Genomic DNA, 19,258 nt, shown 5'->3' with positions numbered 1-19,258 from the left:
AATTTAGACTTACAGATTGAATATTATTTTCTGTTATAACACATAGAACATGAAAGGACACAGAGTCGTACAAGATAAACTAAGTCTTAATGTTCCTATAACGTAGAATATATGAAAAGGTGGTTTATGTATTACCCATTCATTCTGTTGGTTCGCATTGATAACACACGGCAAAGTGCCTATACTCTGTGATAGTTGCTCCTAAAATACACAAATTCTTCTTACTAATAGCTCTTAAAAAGATACAGAAGTGCTTCAAAATCTTAGTAATAGTTAAAAAAAAGATACAATGGAGTGATTGTTTTATGATAAATACTCCTAAAGTTCACAAATTATTTTCAGTAATAGTTCTTAAAAACACACAAAGAAAGTGCTTCAAAATATTCTCAGTAACAGCTCTTAGAAAGACACAAAATAAACGGTTCTCTCTGATGAGTACTCCTAAAATACACAAATTGGTCTCATTGATAGTTGTTTGAAAAAAAACAAACAGCAACACATGGAATTACTTTCTGTATAATTCATACTCCAAGTACAAAATTTCTTCTCAATAAAATAAAATAATAAGACACACAATGAAATTTCTTCTCTGTGATAAGTATTCTTGACATTTGAAGTTGCCCTTTGTTATATAACTCTAGTGAAATGTTTCACGAATAATTTATATGTCTGAGTTCATTGTAAAAGAAAAATTGCTTGTTCCTGAAGGTGTAGCTTTTATTAACCTCTTACTGAGTAATATCTCATGATGAATAGCTACTCCGAGAGAGCCTCCAACTGAAAAAAAAAAAATGTTGAAGTGTATCCTTATAATATATTGTGCAATTCATGATGAAAATATTTCCATGCACTGGCTTCAAGTGAAACACTTGAAGTATTTTCTGAGATCTATTATCTTTGGTAGCCCCTGATCAACGCAACGTGATTTCTTTATTTCACAGTTTCCATGTTAGGCCGCACATTGATAAGATGAAGCCATACGGGTTATTCAGTCTTAAATGTTAAACTGTATACTGAACATATCCTGTACACACTTCTGAGGATTAAGTTTGGTTTTGGGTGTTTGTTTGAAGTCAAAAATAAAGTTATACAACGGTAGGCAGAGCACGGATAGTCCATTGTGTAGTTTTGTTCTTAGCTGTAAGTTCACAGACGTACAATACTAAAAGAACGAACCTTGTTCCCTGCAGTACATAGAAAGTGGATATCCAATTGTAAACCACTGCGCTAAAAACACTGGTTACAACATTTACCATATCATGCGAAATGTCATGTTAAGCATGTTTTGCTTCTCTTCTTTAAAGTTCAATATAACATTATACAACCCGTATTTTACACACTAATGTGTGCGCATTGTTGGACTAATTTAAACAAAAAATTATATTGTTCAGTAATAAGTTCAAACACTTTGTAAATTCTTGTTGTGATTAATACGAATTATTTGGTTCATTAACTAAATTAATAATATGTTGCATAACCTCATATGGAATTACATCTTCACTAGTTACCATACACTTAACACAATCAAAAAAAGTAGCCCAAATAGTTGATACTTTAGAAGTTCCTTTACATTAATCGTTTTTGTTGATAACAGATCTTTGATACCAATCTCCTGCTCACCTCTAGCTGAAGTAACCATTTGGAAGAAACTAGATAAAATTAGACCGTTACAAAACGTAAGCTTAGATGCTGGATTTTTTAATACAGCATTTTGACGATATTCATAAAAACATCTTTGTAACTGACCTACTTTGTTACCACTGCAGCGTATCAGTGACGATATTATATTTAGAAATCAACATTCTTTGTTATTTCACAGTTTACATGTTAGGTCTCACGTGAGAAAGATAGAGTCATACGAGGTATTAGTTTTAAATGTTAAACTGTACACTGAATACATCGAGTTTATTTCCTTTGTATACTGTATGTATTTTTAAGAATTAGGTTTCTTTTTGGAATTATGTTGTTAAGCACAAAGCTAAACAATAGGGTATCTGCTCATCACTGGTACCGAAGCCAGGTTTCTTACGTCATAAGTCCGCAAACACACTATTGTGCTACTGGGCGGGATTGTTTTTGTTGCTGTTTTGAATTGAGCACAAAGCTACATAATGGGCTATCTGAGCTCTGTCCACCACGGGTATCGAAACCCGGTTTTTAGCGTTGTAAGTCCGCAGACATACCGCTGAGCCACTGGGGGGCCACTCGGCGGGAAGCTGAGGATTAATGAGATATTTAATTGTATGGTTTTTCTTCATCTTTGTTGGTACCACCAAAAGTTGATCAAAACTATGGTACAACCTAAACAATGTATATGAAAATGTCATGCTTGAATAATTAATTTGTCAAAAATTAATACTATTTGGAACACTATGGTAATTAAATATTATGTTGAAAGCAACTGTACTGCCTTGAACAAGAATACGTTGAATTGAATAGTGCAATTAAGAGTTGCGTCATCATGATCTTAGCACTAAAAATATATATTAATAAAAATTAGGAGAACAATGATTCTTTTAATGTATTTTCATTTCCATGTGTAAGATCACAATGTGACAAAAAAAGGCGAGTCAACATTTTCAAGGAACTAAAATCACACTATTTTGTGGATAAACGATTCTTCCATTGTGCACTTAATACCTTCTATTCAATATCATATAAAATTTGAAAACGCTTGCAGATAAAATGAAGCAACAATTACACTGTTTTTTGAGAAACGTCTAAATGTGCTGTTGTCGTCAACATATTCTCGCGCCATTTTTACTAAAACAAATCAAATCGGAAGCACTTGATTGTTTAGCATTTAACAACAACCAACAGCACAAGTGACCCATGGAAACTCTACGACCACTTATCACGTGAAAGTCAGTAAATGAATGATAAGAACGATTATTCCGTTCTCTTGTGGCCCTGTATGGCGACGTGGGTTAAGGCGCTGTACTCGTAATTTGAGGATCGCGGGTTCGAATCCCCGTTGTACCAAACGTGCTCGCCCTTTCAACCGTGGGAGCGTTATAATGTTACGATCAATGCCACTATTCGTTCGTAAAAGAGTAGCCCAAGATTTGGGGGGGGGTGATGACTTGCTACCTTCCCTCTAGTCTTACACTGCTAAGTTAGGGATGGCTAGCGCAGATAGCCCTCGTGTAGCTTTGCGCGAAATTCAAAACACAAACAAACAGGGTCGCGGGTTCGAATCCCCGTTACACCAAACATGCTCGTACTTTCAGTCGTGGGGGTGTTTTAATGTGATGCTTAATCACACTATTTGTTGATAAAAGAATAGCCCAAAAGTTGGTGGTGGGTGGTGATGACTACCTGCACTTCCTTCTAGTCTTACACTGCTAAGTTAGGGACGGATATCGCAAATAGCACTCGTGTAGCTTTCCGCGAAATTCAAAAATAAATAAACAAACTCTGAACTTGTCAGTTCAACATTTGCTTTTTAGGAAGACAAATCTCGTGGGAAATAACAAAACAAAAATTTATTTCAATGTACAGGACATTTGCCAGCTGGATTTTTTCTATCAATAGAATTATTACGTGACACAAAGCATGCAATTTTGTCACCACACCCACGTTAATGGCAACCCCACCAGGTACTGTGCTATCTGTTCTTTCTTTTTCTTAGAAAGGGTGGTTCAGGACAGACTATGGTCTATCACAGTTTTCGAAAATATATATATCCTGAGGGTAGTGGGTTGCTGGAGACAATTTCATTAAGTAATGACGTGAGTTTTTCTGTTTAACAGTCGCTATTTTCAACTCTCTTTACTTTTTGTACCCGTTGCTTTCCAGATTACTAGATCAGTTGATTGATTGTTTGGAATTAAACACAAAGAGCTATCTGTGCTCTGCTCACCACGGGTATCGATACTCAATTCCTAGCGGTGTGCGTTACTGAAATATAAATAAGTCCTTTATCTTTTCCTTAATGTCGCTAATGTCTTCAGTTTGGGAAACGGAGCAAAACATAAGTTCTGTGGAAAACTCTGAGTACACGAAATATATTTTATGGTTTTTGTTGGGAGTCATAAGCTAAAAAAAAAAGAAATTGGTCATATGTTGATCCGTAACTTCATTGATAGTCATACATATGTATATGGAAAAAAGAAAAATATTGAGTTGTTTGGTGAACAGTAACAAATGAAAATTCCCAGAGTTCTCATATCAAGCACTTTGAACAAATGCTAACCGGTTCTAACTATAATAGGCTTACACCAACATCATCTAGCATAGAATTAAACATAAAACAAGTATCTCTACAATGTCCGACATGGATCATAATTTTGGTTAACCGACTTGTACTCTACCCTGAACAATGCGGTTACAAAATCCATAATGAACCCACAATCACATCAGCGGTTCCACCTGATGACTTTGCAAAACCTTGCATGTGTCTGTGTTGCTGCCAGCGTTTACTGCTCGTTTAGCAAATACGCAGAACTGGTCTGAAAATGCCTCATAATCGATACATACAGTTAGTTTTCGATATAACTCGAATTTCATTTATATCCTGTGTATAGGAGATGTTCGTTATTGTTTGGTTTTACCTATTATTTCAGGTAGTAGTAAGCATTTCAACTAAGGAATATCTGTATTATAGTCTCTTTTGTGTCCATGTTGACCATACATTCGTTTTTCTTATATACAGCTGTAAATGCGCTTGGTCATGAATGAATGTGGCCATAAAAAATTATGGATCCCAATGACATCGCGTGACCTGTTGTTTATTTGTATTACCCTGTGACTCGTGAACAGAAACTACAAGAGAAGTTTTAAGTACTCAAAGTTGCATAAAGGGCTTTATATATCTGTCTATATCCTGTGCTATATAATTTGTTTGTTTGTTCTTTATATCTGTCTATATCCTGTGCTACATAGTTTGTTTGTTTGTTCTTGGGCTACTCTATTACCAACGAATAGTGTGATTGAATATCACATTATAACACCCCCACGGCTGAAAGGGCAAGCTTGTTTGGTGCGACGGGGATTCGAACCCGCGATCCTCAGAATACAAGTCGAATGCTTTAACCACTTTGATATTTTTGCTTTTGCATCAACTACGCGGAAAGAACGAAAAACTTTGTACATTCTTCCTTCTTTAGCTAATATTCTATTTCTTCTTCGATTTGTTACTTTTTGTATGAGGTATTCATTTTCCATCAAAAAGCAAACATTCTACCTATACTGTTGCAACAATTATAATAGTTAGCGTGTCTGGTAATGCCAATAATTTATTTTTAAACCTCAACAGATATTTCGTGATAATCCTAGAGAACGTTGGTGAATCTCGCCTAATGATAATTATGTATATCACTTCGGGAGTTACTCAGATAAAAACTGAACTATTGTATATTTTGCGTATTAATTATGATTGTTCAAATCCACCTGAAGTTCAAAAGTGGCCAGTTAATATCCCCAGGTTTTCATATAATGTTACTCATTCGTCATTATTTTGACACTTAAGTTATTAACATCAACTGATCTGATGGCACTGTGTTATTAAAGACTAGTATGATGTTTCTGGTCATCACAAGCCAACTTGATGTTGCTGAATTATCACAAATCAACTTGATAGACCGACCGATGTTACCGGTTGACCATAGATCAACTGATATTAGTGGTTTATAAAATAATTGGTATTTTGGGTGTTCACAGACTGACAGGTTTATCCGATATTACTCAATGATCACTGATTAGTCTCATGTTGCTCGGAAATCACAGATTAGCCCTATACTTCTGGATCATAACAGACCATCGATGTTGCTGTGTTATCACAGATTGATCTGATATTGGATGGAGATTACAGACTGACCTGATATTGCTGGGTGATAACAAACTGGCTTGATATTACTAGGCCACCAAAACAAGATTATTGCAGACTGATCTGATGTTGTTGGGTCATCACAGACTGAATTTATATTCCAAGTGAAAACATTTTTTCCGTTATAAAATTAAAAGTATTAATAGTTTATTATACTTTCCTTCAACGTAGATTTCACGCCTCAGTTTGAAAAGGTGTAAACTCTCTTTTACACGAAGACCGTTTACCATTGCGATGATCTAAAACAAACATGGTTGAGCGACGACATTACGTTCTTTTACTTCACGTTCAAATATACTAGATTTAAAAAGTAGTCTTAGATTAGTTCGTTCGTTCACTAGCGTCATCAGTCTTCTGTTACCAGTAATGATGTAGCTTTGCTGACAACAAGGAAATGCACAAATCAAATAATAATATCTAAATAATAATTGAAAGCAGAAATTTGGTTCTTAAGTTAAAAAAAAACGACTGTAGATGATAATTAGGTTTAAATGCAGATGTTAACTGTACTTGATGATAACTCTTTAATAATATTATTTAACTGATTGCTTTCTGTTGGCACAGCGGTTTTTATGTAGACTTAAGACTGCTTTTGATACCCGTGCGAGGCAAAGCAGAGATAGACATTTGTATTACTTTGTGCTTAACAACATCAAACTATCAAACCTTAAATTGATTTTTAATAATTAAAGAATATTTACACTTATAGGGCAAACTGATAATTACAGGATACTTTAAATATATCTTATGAATTTATGTTCGTTTGTTTAAATAAATACAAGATATATTGTCAATAACAAGAATAGAGAAGTCATACTTACGTAAAAACTCTTTGATGTTATTGGATTATTGACATAACACTTCATATATGACAGATATTTTATAAAGATGAAATAAAACACAGACTTGTAAATGTCTTTTTTGTGATGCACTTCACAAAACTTCACATTCAAAGTTACCATCATTACTGCTGATTAAAGCGTCCAAGAAAGAAAATTTATGTTCTTCTTTGTGTTTTATTGTAAGTTCTATACTTCTTCGTTTACTGTTCACAGATTTAAGAAACTGTGAAACCTGACCAAAATTCTCAAAGATAATAAAAGTGCCACCAACATGGCCTAGCATGGCCAGGTAGTTAAGGCACTCGACTCGTAATCCGAGGGTCGCAGGTTCGAATCCCCTTCACACCAAACATGCTCGCCCTTTCAGCCGTGGGGACATCATAATGTGACGGTCAATCCCACTATTCGTTGGTAAAAGAATAGTCCAAGAGTTGGTGGTGGGTGGTGATGACTAGGTGCTTTTCCTCTAGTCTTACACTGCTAAATTAGGGATGGCTAGAGCAGATAGCCCTCGAGTAGCTTTGCGCGATATTCAAAACAACCAAACCAGCAACATATCTACGATAGTAAAGAGGTTTAGACAGTTACAGCCGGTTTTCTAACCAATGACTGTTTTTCATAAAAACACTAAAAATATTGGCGAAAGATGGCGTCAATCTCCATCCTATTACAATATCATTAATCTGATAATAACGTCTTTGACTTAGAAGAAAGTGGTATTCGTTAAGTACAAAATTAATTAAGTTCAGAAAAATTGCTTTGAGAATAGTGACATTGATCGAAACATCGTTGTGAATAAAGTTGGCACTTAGGTACATAGTTTTTCCAATGATATATTTATATATAATAATTCAAAATGGTATTTAGCTATATAATATTTCTGATGATATATTTATATATAATGATTTATCATCAACAACAACACAGTGGGCATTACTGCCAAACTTCGACTGTTGAATTTCTCGGGATAGTTCAAAAACTGTCCTTTAAAATGTATTTGTTGATGGTGAACGTCTTTTTAGAAACTCATCTAAGTTGTAAGTCTAATGTTGGAAATAATAGGTCGTAATGGAACTATTTCTATTTAACGTTTAGGTAAAACTTAGAACATTCATGGGTGACGACTGAAAATCTAATATTTCAATGTTGTCTTACCTTAAGAATGTTATATTTCTTCAATACCAGTAAATACATATGCAATAAGGTTTTATTTTAGCAGTAGAATCGCCATGCAATTTCACAAATGTAGCGGAGTCACTTTAAATATCCTCACTTCCCTTTAAATAATAATTTTAACTAGAATTACAGTGCTCTTTTCCTTATAAGATTTATATATATCAAAATCCTCTCATTTTTACGTAAATTCTTTAAAGCTTTTTATTCTTCAGGACTTAACTTCATAAAATTTGTATACTCATAACTTTAGTTTTTAAACCTATTATAATAAATACCATTTCTCTGAATTCTAATATTGCTCTAGGACTGAATAGATTTACAAGGGTTGATGTGACAGTAAGCTTTTAGGAAGGCTAAATTTCAAACCATGAGCTAAAGCCTTCTTTTCCATATCATTCAAAACATATTTTGAGTAATTATAGAAAAAAAAAACATTAACAGAATGTTCCGAAATAAATAATTATTCCACTTCATGTTATTTAATATAACTAATTGTTCATCCCTTATCATTACAAGATGTTTATTATTTTGTGATTCGATGGAAAAAATTAAGTATATAAAGTTCTAACGTTCTAATTAGGTGTCCAATATCTCAAATTTATTTACTGGTAATCTTGGCAAGTATTTCAAATAATTGATGTTTTTGTTTAATTTCAAAATTCATAATACAGTTTGAGTTCTTTAAATATTGTCTTGAATGTTGAAAGTGAGAAATGTAAACTATAAAACTAAGAAACCGAAAAAGTAATTCTAGAAGTTGACATTTATTAAGACTTTTTTAGACCTGTTCTTAGGAAATCTTAAATTTATTATAGATTCTAAGATTAAGAAAAGTGTCATTCAATATATTTAACAAGTAAATGAAAAACTATATCATTCAAAAAATTATATATTTTTTTTCTGTACATTCTACTTTAAATGAAACATGACAAATTTTGAAGATACATATTATGATCATTTTTTCCAATATTTTCTTTTGTAAATATACATCTATTCCAATTATACATAGTTATATAAAGTTCAATGTGAAAGAGACTTACCGGTTTTAGTGAGTACGTGTTTTTGTCGTACCAGGAATTATCACCTACATCAGCGAGTTCATTGTAGCCATCTAGTGAGTATAAAATAAATCAGTAACGATAAGTCGTAACAGGTTTCCTACCTACAACTATAAAAAAGTAGAAGTTTGAAGATCATAGGCGTTGAAAATTTACATAAATTAGACAAATATGAAGATTATAATAAGTTTAAAGTGATGATATGAAGCCATGCACGTTTACAGATATACTGAACTCAACTGCAGATCTCCTATTAACAAATATCAAACAGTGAATCCCAAATTATGCGAGCAACGTCATGGGTTGACGTAGACAAACGATGACGTTTCATTTTGGTAACTGCGCCACAATGACGTTTTTGTTTCCAATTTTCGTAATACAACGTTTCAGTGAAATGCAGTTTCCATTAATTTAATATTAATATGTAGCTGCTCGAATATAATATAATCAATATATATATATATTACTGTTTTATTGTAGGTTGGAGTTTTAAGAGGAAACATTTTACGAGACCAACAATTTTATTCCGTTTGAATTATAATTATCTCAAAATGGACATGTCATCATACAAAAGAACACACACAAAACAGCTAAAACGGCTTGATAACAACATTGTGATTGCTTCAGTGAAAATTAACGATTTATAATTTATCTACATAATTATAAAGGAAAAACTTCAAATTCAGAAGCTGCAATTTTACAAAGGCAAAACTATTTGCTAAAATTGTAAAAAACTTTCAGTGTTCGAAAAACAATGTTATATAAAATGACGTTCTTTGATACATAAAATTAAGTCTTTAACCAATTTTTTTCGCTCAAAAGCTTTATATGATCAAAAATCTGATTATTCATATACAATATGCTTAGACAGTAAAAAATAAAATTACTTTGGTGTCTCAGGACTGAAGTAACTCCCTTGCAAAAGTCTGGAAAACTGACAAAACCCTGCCCTCTGGGATCAAGGCACTGGATTAACTGTACCATGTCCTAAAATAGATTGTAAAAGTTTCATGAAGAAAAACTAATAACCAAAATTTTAAAAAAATAAGGAGAAAATAAAACTTATCTTCAGGTGAAAAACCACTGAAACACTGAATAAATTCAGTTTTGCTGAAAATTGTTAACAGATGTGAGTAAATAATCGAGTTTTCGAAGTCATGTTAATATAATTTCTTATACTCGTTCTTTATTTGCGGCTAATCGTAACCGATATATATATTGACTATCTAACTTCTTATGTTTGACTTACTATAAGCAATGACTAAATTTTCTTTATTTACTAAATGATTTAAGTATACCCCTTTGTGCCGTACCCGAGTCTTTAATTTAGTTTAGTAGATAAGACGGCCTAAAGTTTCGGTTATGTACTTTAATTTTTCTATCTTGATGTAATTTTTTGAAAAGGTTTAGTCTTAGTGCTGCCATCTATTGCAAGTGGAATAGAATAGGTACAAAAATAAAATAGATAAATACTTTGAACTCCTTAATATTATCCTCATAAGTAATCAATTCACTTTACAACCATATTGTCTTCATACTTTTTGGATGATAAAAATAAAAAATTGGTTAGATATTTTCAAATATCAATTCATCCCAAAATATATTTTTTTTAAATTTGATCATGACCTGACTCACGTGATCCAATTGAAGTGCCTTCCACTGGATGACATAAATCTCGAAAATCTGTCAATTTTGAAACATAAGTGACATAATTATCTTTTCGCAAATCCGGCTACCAAGCATACGCAATAAGCCTTTAATTCTTTACTTAAAATCAACTAAAGTCTGCTTGGTTTTGTAACTCTTACTTGCGATTCAAAATAAACTAGTATAGTTGTTAGAAAGAAGAAACCACATGGAACATATTTTAGTGACGTTTTAACACCTCCAAACCGATAAAAAAAAAACGTAATTCAGAACAAAGTGAATAATTTCAGAGGCAGAAATTATTATTGTACTCTTTCCTCCCCTACCCCCGCTGGTTCAGCGGTAAGTTTAAGAGCTTATAAGATTAAAATTTGAGTTTCGATACTCGTGATGGTTACAGCACGGGGAAGCCATTATGCAGCTTTGTGTGTAGTAAACTCTCTCAGGACATCAGAGAGCTGAGTGATGTAATAACTGTTTTTAATGAGCAGAAAACTTTATTTAATAGTTTAATTTACAAATTCATCGTACAGCCATAGTCATGCACAGTAACTAATTAAGTAAATCTTTTCTGACTTTCGTTTTAAAAGGTCAACATATTGCAATCATTGATACGGTTTAAATAAAAAAATCACAAAACGTACGAACAGATTCACCTTAGTAAAACGTTAACAAAATTTATGGTTACAATTAATAAAAACTTCATACTTGAAGGTGTAATTCAGAAAGCCGAACGTGGTTTCATAAGAACTTCAGTGACACAGATGTACGACTCACAACTAACAATATTGATACAATTTTAAATTACGCGAAACATTAAAGAGTTCAAGAATTTACAGATTTTATATGTTTCACATATAACATGCATTGTTCCAGGAAAGGTACTGACGTCAACTGTTAAAAAAGAAACCTATACTTTGAAGTAGAAGTAAATCTACGAAATCAGCACATGTACGTCAAGGAAGCAGGTGTGTAAGCATTGTGAAGTTTACGTAGCTATGTAACAAAACACTCATATTTCACGACAATCAACATGTCATTTCTTCTGAAGACTTTAGTACTTGAAGTTTCATACTTGTGGCAGCTTATCGCAAAAATTCGCGAATTTAGTAGAATTAATTGATATAATTTTTCATTTAATTAATTCTAACGGAAAAAGCAACAAATAAAAAATAAATAAAAAAACAACATGGTACGAAACAATGACTTTGGACCATTAGTTGATATCCAAGTTCCAACTAAACTGATAGATATTCTATCTCGTGTACATTATTAAATGTAGTTCTAATTTTTTTCCATAAAAACATATGATTAAGTATTCCTATATGTGTTTTTTGAATGTGTGTCAGTGATACTTAATGGTACCTGTATGTTTTGCATTGCCATGGTGACTTCAAATTATAAACAAACAGGTTGTTTACGTGAACCACAATATAGTAAGTTAGAATAAAGGGGTCGATCATATAGATATTATATTTAAAAGTCAAATTAAACAAAGGAATAAATCCTTAAAATATGTAATATAAAGAGGGTAATTAAATTAAACATGGAAAATAAAACTGAAAAAACTGGGCTCTCTCCCATTTTCTTATTGGAACTGGAACAAGCAGCCACATAAGGGTAATTTTATCTTGACTAACTTACCTACTTTTACATTACTTATTCGAGTGGTCTGTCTTTTTACATAATGTTTTACATTTGTCTTAAATGCCACATCATTACATGGCTGATCCCTTTAATATACGATATTTCGTTAATTCAGATTTCCTAACTGCCCTTAGGGCTTGGAGTCATTTTAACCTAACGGTTGAGATAAAAATCAAAATTAAAAATATCATGTACATATATTTGCTAGAATTGTCAAATCACAGTTTACTACAGCATATATCTCTATAATTATGTATCGTACCGATCCTCCCAATCTCTATAATTATGTATCGTACCGATCTTCCTGAGTTTATTATAGGAGAAAAAATAATTTTACCATTTTTGGCTTTCAATTTTCGCTGCTGTTTCTGATTTGTTTTAATAATGTTCAGATCTTTTCAAGCGATGCGAATTGGACCTGTAGTAGGGCTCTGGATTTCGAAGTTGCCGAGCTGGGTACAATACCATAAAATACTCCTTGCATTTCAAGTTTTGTGAAATTTATGAGAATAAAAGTCATCCCTCATTGTGAATAATAGGTTGCTGCTAACTGGTTGCCTTTCCTAGTCCAAAATTAGGGACTTAGCAGATAGCCATAATAGCTTTGCCATAAGTAAAAACTATAAATACAGATCTATTCAGACAAATAAGAACAGTGATATTTGAGCATTTGAAACAGCTGTAACAGTATCAAGATTTATCTAGAAGCCTGGTCTTGTATATAGTCATTTTATCCTTATAACTTGATTGGGGTCACCGCTGTGTCTTTAGATAAGAATCTCAGACGGTATTTACTATCTGAAAATGTCTCCACATTAACCTGAAACGTACCCGCGAGGGTTATGTTTATCGTCTTTTTTCTTAGTAAGTTTAGGAACTGTTAATATTTTCATGAAACATTCTGTAATTACATCAAAAAAAGTTTAAATATCTCTATTTACAAAATCATGATTCAATTGGCTCTTTACAGTTTTTAACTAACATATTTTATGCTGGGCATGTTTACTTCCATTAATGCCATCTTGTAGTAAGTATCTGTGATCGTGTTTATTGAAACCAAATGATTTTTAAAACTGAATGATGTATTTTAAAATAAGCTGGTAGGATTTGATCTTCAAACTTTTTAAAATTTTTCATCCCCTTTAAGGCAAACAAAAATAATCTAAACATCTGTATGTAGAAATGCTACAACTGAAATCAGTGGGGAAGGGAGAATGACAGAATGCACAAGGTCACAAACCCCAATAAACAACACAAAGAAAACAGTACCAGGAGATATTCAAATAATTCACATAATTTGACATGAAACAGCACGTGCTGTAATAAGTTCGAATCAGTCTATGCAATGAAATCTGAGACTTGAGGCAGTTTGAGAGTTGGCTATACATTTAACTTGTTTAAAAAGTCCCAGAACTGACCTCACAAGATCTCAATTTTCATGTATTTAGAAAAGTTCCGACTTCATAGGACGATGTGTCAACATCACGCAAACAGGAAAATACTAAGGCGTAATTCATAAATGAACCCAAAATTACATTAAAATGTTAAATAAAGGGCTTGTTATAAATTTTATTTGAAAAATTCTCACCATTTCACGAAACAAAACTTAAAGACGAGATAAGGTTTGTTTTGAATTACGCGCAATGCTACTCAAGGGCTATCTGTGCTAGCCGTCCCTAATTTAGCAGTGTAAGACCAGATGGAAGGCAGCCAGTCATCACCATTTACCACCAACTTTTGGACTGCTCTTTTATCAACGACGAATAGTGGGATTGACGGTCACTTTATAACGCCCGCACAGCTGAAAAGGCGATCATGTTTGGTGTTACAGAAGACGAGATAAGACTACTATTCAAGCGATAGAAACAATCTCAGATATTTAATCATTTCAACGTTGTTGTTTTTTAACAAATAAAGCTCCCTGTGGCACAACGACAAGTCTGAAGACTTATAACACTGAAATTCGGGTTCCGATGCCCTTGGCGCTTCACAAAATAACAAACCAACTAAACAAATAGCTCCTTCGAAAAGCGAAGTCATCAACATATGTTGAATATGATGACAAAACAGTTAACTAATGGATGAGTTACGTTTTATTATGTTAATACACGAGCTTCACAGGTTTTATTTTGCTATTATCAATCATTATATAAATATATTTTTATTGGTTTTAAATGTAGCTATAAATTCTACTAAAAATTATATATTTTTGTTTCTCTTTAGACAAACGTAAGAATTATATATCTGTCGTTACAGCTTTCTACTTGCATTAATCATACACAATCCTGTTTAGACCGGGCTTATGTCCTTAGTGGCTTTTTATGATTAAGTTAAGTAACAGTTTTATAGACTCTCTTTTAAACAAGGTATTGGCTCATAATCTGTCTCTAGTATTGTACAAATAAATGAAATAATAATTTAAAGGTTTGCTTACAGTGAAGTGTATTGAATAAGAATATGTTTCTTTACTTTGCCTCAAACGAGGTAACCAGTTTTATAGGTTCAAACCAAATAATGTGTTAGGTAAGGGTTGATCTTTTTACTTTATCATCCACAAATAACATGATAACTTTATCGGTTTGCTTCCAGAAAAATGTTTAGTGTCAGATTTCTCGTTGTTTCTTCGCCTGAAAGGCACATTTAATACTCACGATGGGCCAAATAGCCAAGTCAGAGAGAGAGAGATCCTTGTATAGTTCACATATAGTTGTCCCTAGTTCAGAAAGAGATCCTTTTATAGTTCACATATAGTTGTCCTTAGTTCAGAGAGAGATATTTTTGTATAGTTGACATATAGTTGTCCCTAGTTCAGAGAACGATATCCTTGTATAGTTCACTTATAGTTGTCCATAGCTTTGAAGTGCGGATCAGAGTGAAAATAACCAATCGGCAGCACCTGCTACTCGACGCGGTTACACTTGAACCAAATAGCAGGACTGACTATCACTGTTATATCACACAAACAGTTAATAGTGTGAAACATGTTTGGTAACACAACATGTCAGATCCAAAACTATCGGATCCAAAAATTGCGCTCAGGTCCATCAGTTGCATCAGGATTTATTTCTTTAGCTTTGTATGCGCAGATGCAATAATTTCATAAGATTACTTTCAAACAAATGTGCTGAGTGAGAGTTTTATGAGCAATTGAAACAACATTTACAATTTTACATCCAGACAAAAGTGATGAGTCAAAATTTACCCTTTTAGGTTTTGTTCCTAAATAAAGTAATAGGCTTACTACATTCAAGTTTGTTACATCGGGACTTATCTCTTTTAGATTTTTTACACGTTTTTATCTTATGAGATTACACAGAAATGTAGAGCGATTTGGTAATTATATGTATATATATCAAATTCGGTTTAGGTGTAAAAAACGCATGTTTTCTTTGGTGACGAGAAAACGTGATTAAGTGTCTAGATAAACGTATAACTAATATACGTGTAGTGGAATACAATCCTGCTTTAAGGTATGTGTAGCGGGAATACATTCCTAATATTATGTTCTAGCATACATAGAGTGGAAATAGATTCCTGTTACAGTGCCCCAATATACGTGAAACGGGAATACAACATAAGTTACGTGAGAATACTCTTTCGATGATAACCAACAGCTTACTTATTTTCAGTGCTATGACGTACCTTCTAGTGACTTTTCAAGTTTTGGTTTGTTTTGAATTCCGCGCAAAGCTAGATGTCATTAATATAGTTGTGTAAGATTAAAGGGAAGACAGCTAGTCATCACCACCCACCAGCAACGTTTGGGCTACACTTTAACCACCAAATAGTAGCATTGATCATAACATTATAACGCCCTCACAGCTGAAAGGGCGAGTATGTTTTGGTGGGACGGGGATTCAATCCCCCGACCCTTAGATTGTGAGTCGAACGCCCTAACCATTTGGCCATGCCGGGTGTACAGATTTACCGTTGTACATTTTATTTTAGTGCCTACGTTTGTTTCTTTGCATGTGACGTATATTCTTGGCTATGCATTGCGCAAGTCCCGCCTGTTTTCCAAATTTGTAGAACGTTTTTGAAAGTGAGAATCAACAATATTTGTTTACGAAAACGCGCTAGAATATTATTGAAGCGTCGAGAACATGGCGTGATTCCTATAAAAAGTGGCTAGCCAAGAGACGGAAGAGAATATATTAATAAATAGCTACTGTCAGTGTGGAATAGGCTAAGGAAACTATAATTATGATTAACGTTTAATAATCGGAAAACTACAGAATTTTACCTGGAACGTTATAGAGATCGAATGTTAGAAACTGTTCAACTTCAGTAAATTACTTCGGATGCTATAATTTCTACGAGGACATTAAACATCTTCGCTGGAGAAAAGTCAGCTTGTACCCCGTGCTAAATCAGCCAAGAAAAGACAGCGTTGGCTTAGGCAAGGTGTAACAATATCAACTCAGAATTAATCTGCTCGTCGTGGACCTAGACCATCGATAAAATATTCAGATCTAGATCGGATATAAGACTCAGTAAAATTTTTAAGTTTGTAAAACTGTTGTATACAAACCATCATTTGTATTAACTATTAGTAACAGCAGTTATTATAAATTGTATTGTTTTATTTTATTATTTTGTATATTAAAATATATTTGTGTTAAAAAAGTAAATTGTGTGTGTAATCTTGTTGGTAAATTGCATAAATTTAATACATATTAACATTTAATTAATTACTAAGTCCAAACTAAAATTCAGGTTATTTCAAGTAGTAGTACATAACCAATGTAATATAATGAATTGGAGACTCATCCGAGATAAATTATAATACGTAACACGAAGCTAAATTATAGAGATAATTATTGTATTGTAGTGTAAAGCTACATAATGGGTCATCTGCACACTCTTCGTTGTTGGAAAACGGACCCTCGATTCTAGCGCCGTAAATCCGTAGACTTACTGCTAATCCATCGGGGACTATAGAGAAAGATAGAGAGAAAAGGATCAAAAACGTATTTATAGAAAATAACATGATAGAAAAAGAAACGTAGAGAGACAAACAGAACATATCGGTGCAAGTTTCGCTTTTAGTTTTTTAAGCTCTTACATGTATTTTTTTTTTTTTTTTTTTATAATGTGATACGTTTGCATGTCTCGCTTCGACAATCTTCGCCTGGAAGCCATCGACCTGTCGCCAAGGGTCTGCGTACTATGTGTAGAATCATATATAGTTAACATGCACATGTACATAATTACTCATAAACTTCCACATGTACCTCATTGTCTTTGGATGGTAAACGTGAAGTAGCTATTACGTCACTTCTGCACAGGATAATGAGAACTAATTCTTGTGTATGATTCCTCCTTGCGGAAACAGATGGGGATAGATGGTTGAAAATTTTTCGTTTTTAAGATATATATTTTTTACTGGCTGGTAATTTGCAACAAGGATCACGTACAAGTTCAGTTACTAATAAATCATGTTCTAAACTACTTAAATAATGTGGAAATCTCTGTAAAATGTAGTGACGTTAGAGAAGAAAGCTACATATCAACTTGGAGGGATTAATTACCCTGACAGTACTCAAAAGCTCAAAGATCACGTGTAGTACGTGGAGTGTTTTTCATTAAAAAATGTCACGTGAATTTCTCCCTAATCGGCCTTGTATCAATGAAGATTTACTAGTGTACTTTGGCACCAAATTACACAAACAACGCTCTCTTGGGGACTCTTATCATAGCCCTAAGCATCTGGTTCTGTAAACTCATAGAGTGGTCAAGTAGACAGACAGAATCACAAACACGCACATAGTTACCACTACCAACCTTCAAACAAAATTAGAAATAGAAATTCAAATAATGTGCAAAAAAATATTTGTTTTCAACTAACCAAATTTTTGATATAATTATCTCGTACATCAGTTTGCAACCTAAATTTGAACCATAACCTATGTAAACGAACGACACGTACGTGTTTTTATTCCCTGATTAATTCTAAATACCATATTTTAGCCGTCCTACGAGTTTAAAAGATATCTTATGGAATTTCTTGTTCTTCAGGAGAAACAAAATAAATATAAACCTACACACAGAAAGTAAATTAATGGAAACAATCAGGTAAAAAAAGAGCGAAATAAACAAGTGTTTGTAAAACGGCTGTTTGATAAGATCAAAACGTACGATTAAGAAACAACCTAATATGTTTGTACCAAGTAGCAATGTTCTATACTGCTTACCTAACAGACACTAAAACATTAATAAATAGTTGTTAAGAAACTCTTCTTTGTTTGATTTAGCTCACATCTGGTGAGACAGCGTTAAGCTAAAGTCACTCTCATAAAGTGTCTTGGATCTTTAATGCGTTTTTGTTTATACATCCACTATGAGGGTGGATTAATAAAGGAAAAATATGCATGGTTTGTTATGTTAAAAATATTGAGTTTGATTCTCTGCGGTGGACACAGCAGATAGTTTATTATGGTTTTGTCCAAAACAATCAGGCCCGGCATGGCCAGGTAAGTTAAGGCGTGCGACTCGTTATCTGAGGGTCGCAGGTTCGCATGCCCGTCGCACCAAACATGATCGCCTTTTCAGCGGTGGGGGCGTTATAATGTCACGGTAAATCTCACTATTCGTTGTTAAAAGAGTAGCCCAACAGTTGGCGGTGGGTGGTGATGACTAGCTGCTTTCCCTCTAGTCTTACACTGCTAAATTAGGGGCAGCTAGCGCAGATAGCCCTCGAGTAGTTTTGCGCGAAATTCAAAAGCAAACAGTTCCAAATCAATCATGGAAACACAGCTTTCACTTACAGCTGAATTCGTGGAAGTGTGTTTGTAATGTTTTACTGGATTACGTTCTTTGAGAAAAATATCTGTTGTATTTCTAGGTTAAAAACGAATTTGATGTTACCCGAATTTTAAACAAAGCACAGTAACGATATATTTTATAAAACGTATATGATTTTCAATATTTAACACAAAGTTTTAAACAAACAGATATTTCTAATTTGTTAGACAACCAGAAAAAAAATATTGCACTTTTTATGTTTAAATCACTGAGCTACAAAACATATTACATCTATAAATGGAAGCAAACAAATTAGT

General features: G+C 33.3%; 1 protein-coding gene across 4 annotated transcripts in view; it reads right to left on the bottom strand.

Moving 5' to 3' along the window:
• The window catches only part of LOC143225876 (rab11 family-interacting protein 4B-like), a 92,540-nt gene that overhangs the window by 55,582 nt on the left and 17,700 nt on the right, over window positions 1–19,258 (bottom strand). For 2 of the 4 annotated variants that reach the window (XM_076456030.1, XM_076456029.1), the window contains exons 2-3: window positions 9,791–9,890; window positions 8,886–8,956 (exon numbers count right to left, since the gene is read on the bottom strand). In XM_076456030.1, the coding sequence (XP_076312145.1) occupies window positions 8,886–8,956; window positions 9,791–9,890 (171 nt within the window). Of the gene's footprint in view, window positions 1–8,885; window positions 9,120–9,790; window positions 9,891–12,534; window positions 12,850–19,258 lie in introns of those variants that run through there. The other 2 variants (XM_076456031.1, XM_076456034.1) reach the window with 2 other exon arrangements.

The sequence above is a fragment of the Tachypleus tridentatus genome, chromosome 9 (genome assembly GCF_004210375.1).
Source record: "Tachypleus tridentatus isolate NWPU-2018 chromosome 9, ASM421037v1, whole genome shotgun sequence".
Classification (NCBI taxonomy): domain Eukaryota; kingdom Metazoa; phylum Arthropoda; class Merostomata; order Xiphosura; family Limulidae; genus Tachypleus; species Tachypleus tridentatus.
Note: the sequence above shows the minus strand (reverse complement) of the source record. Positions and strands in the feature narration are given on the sequence as shown.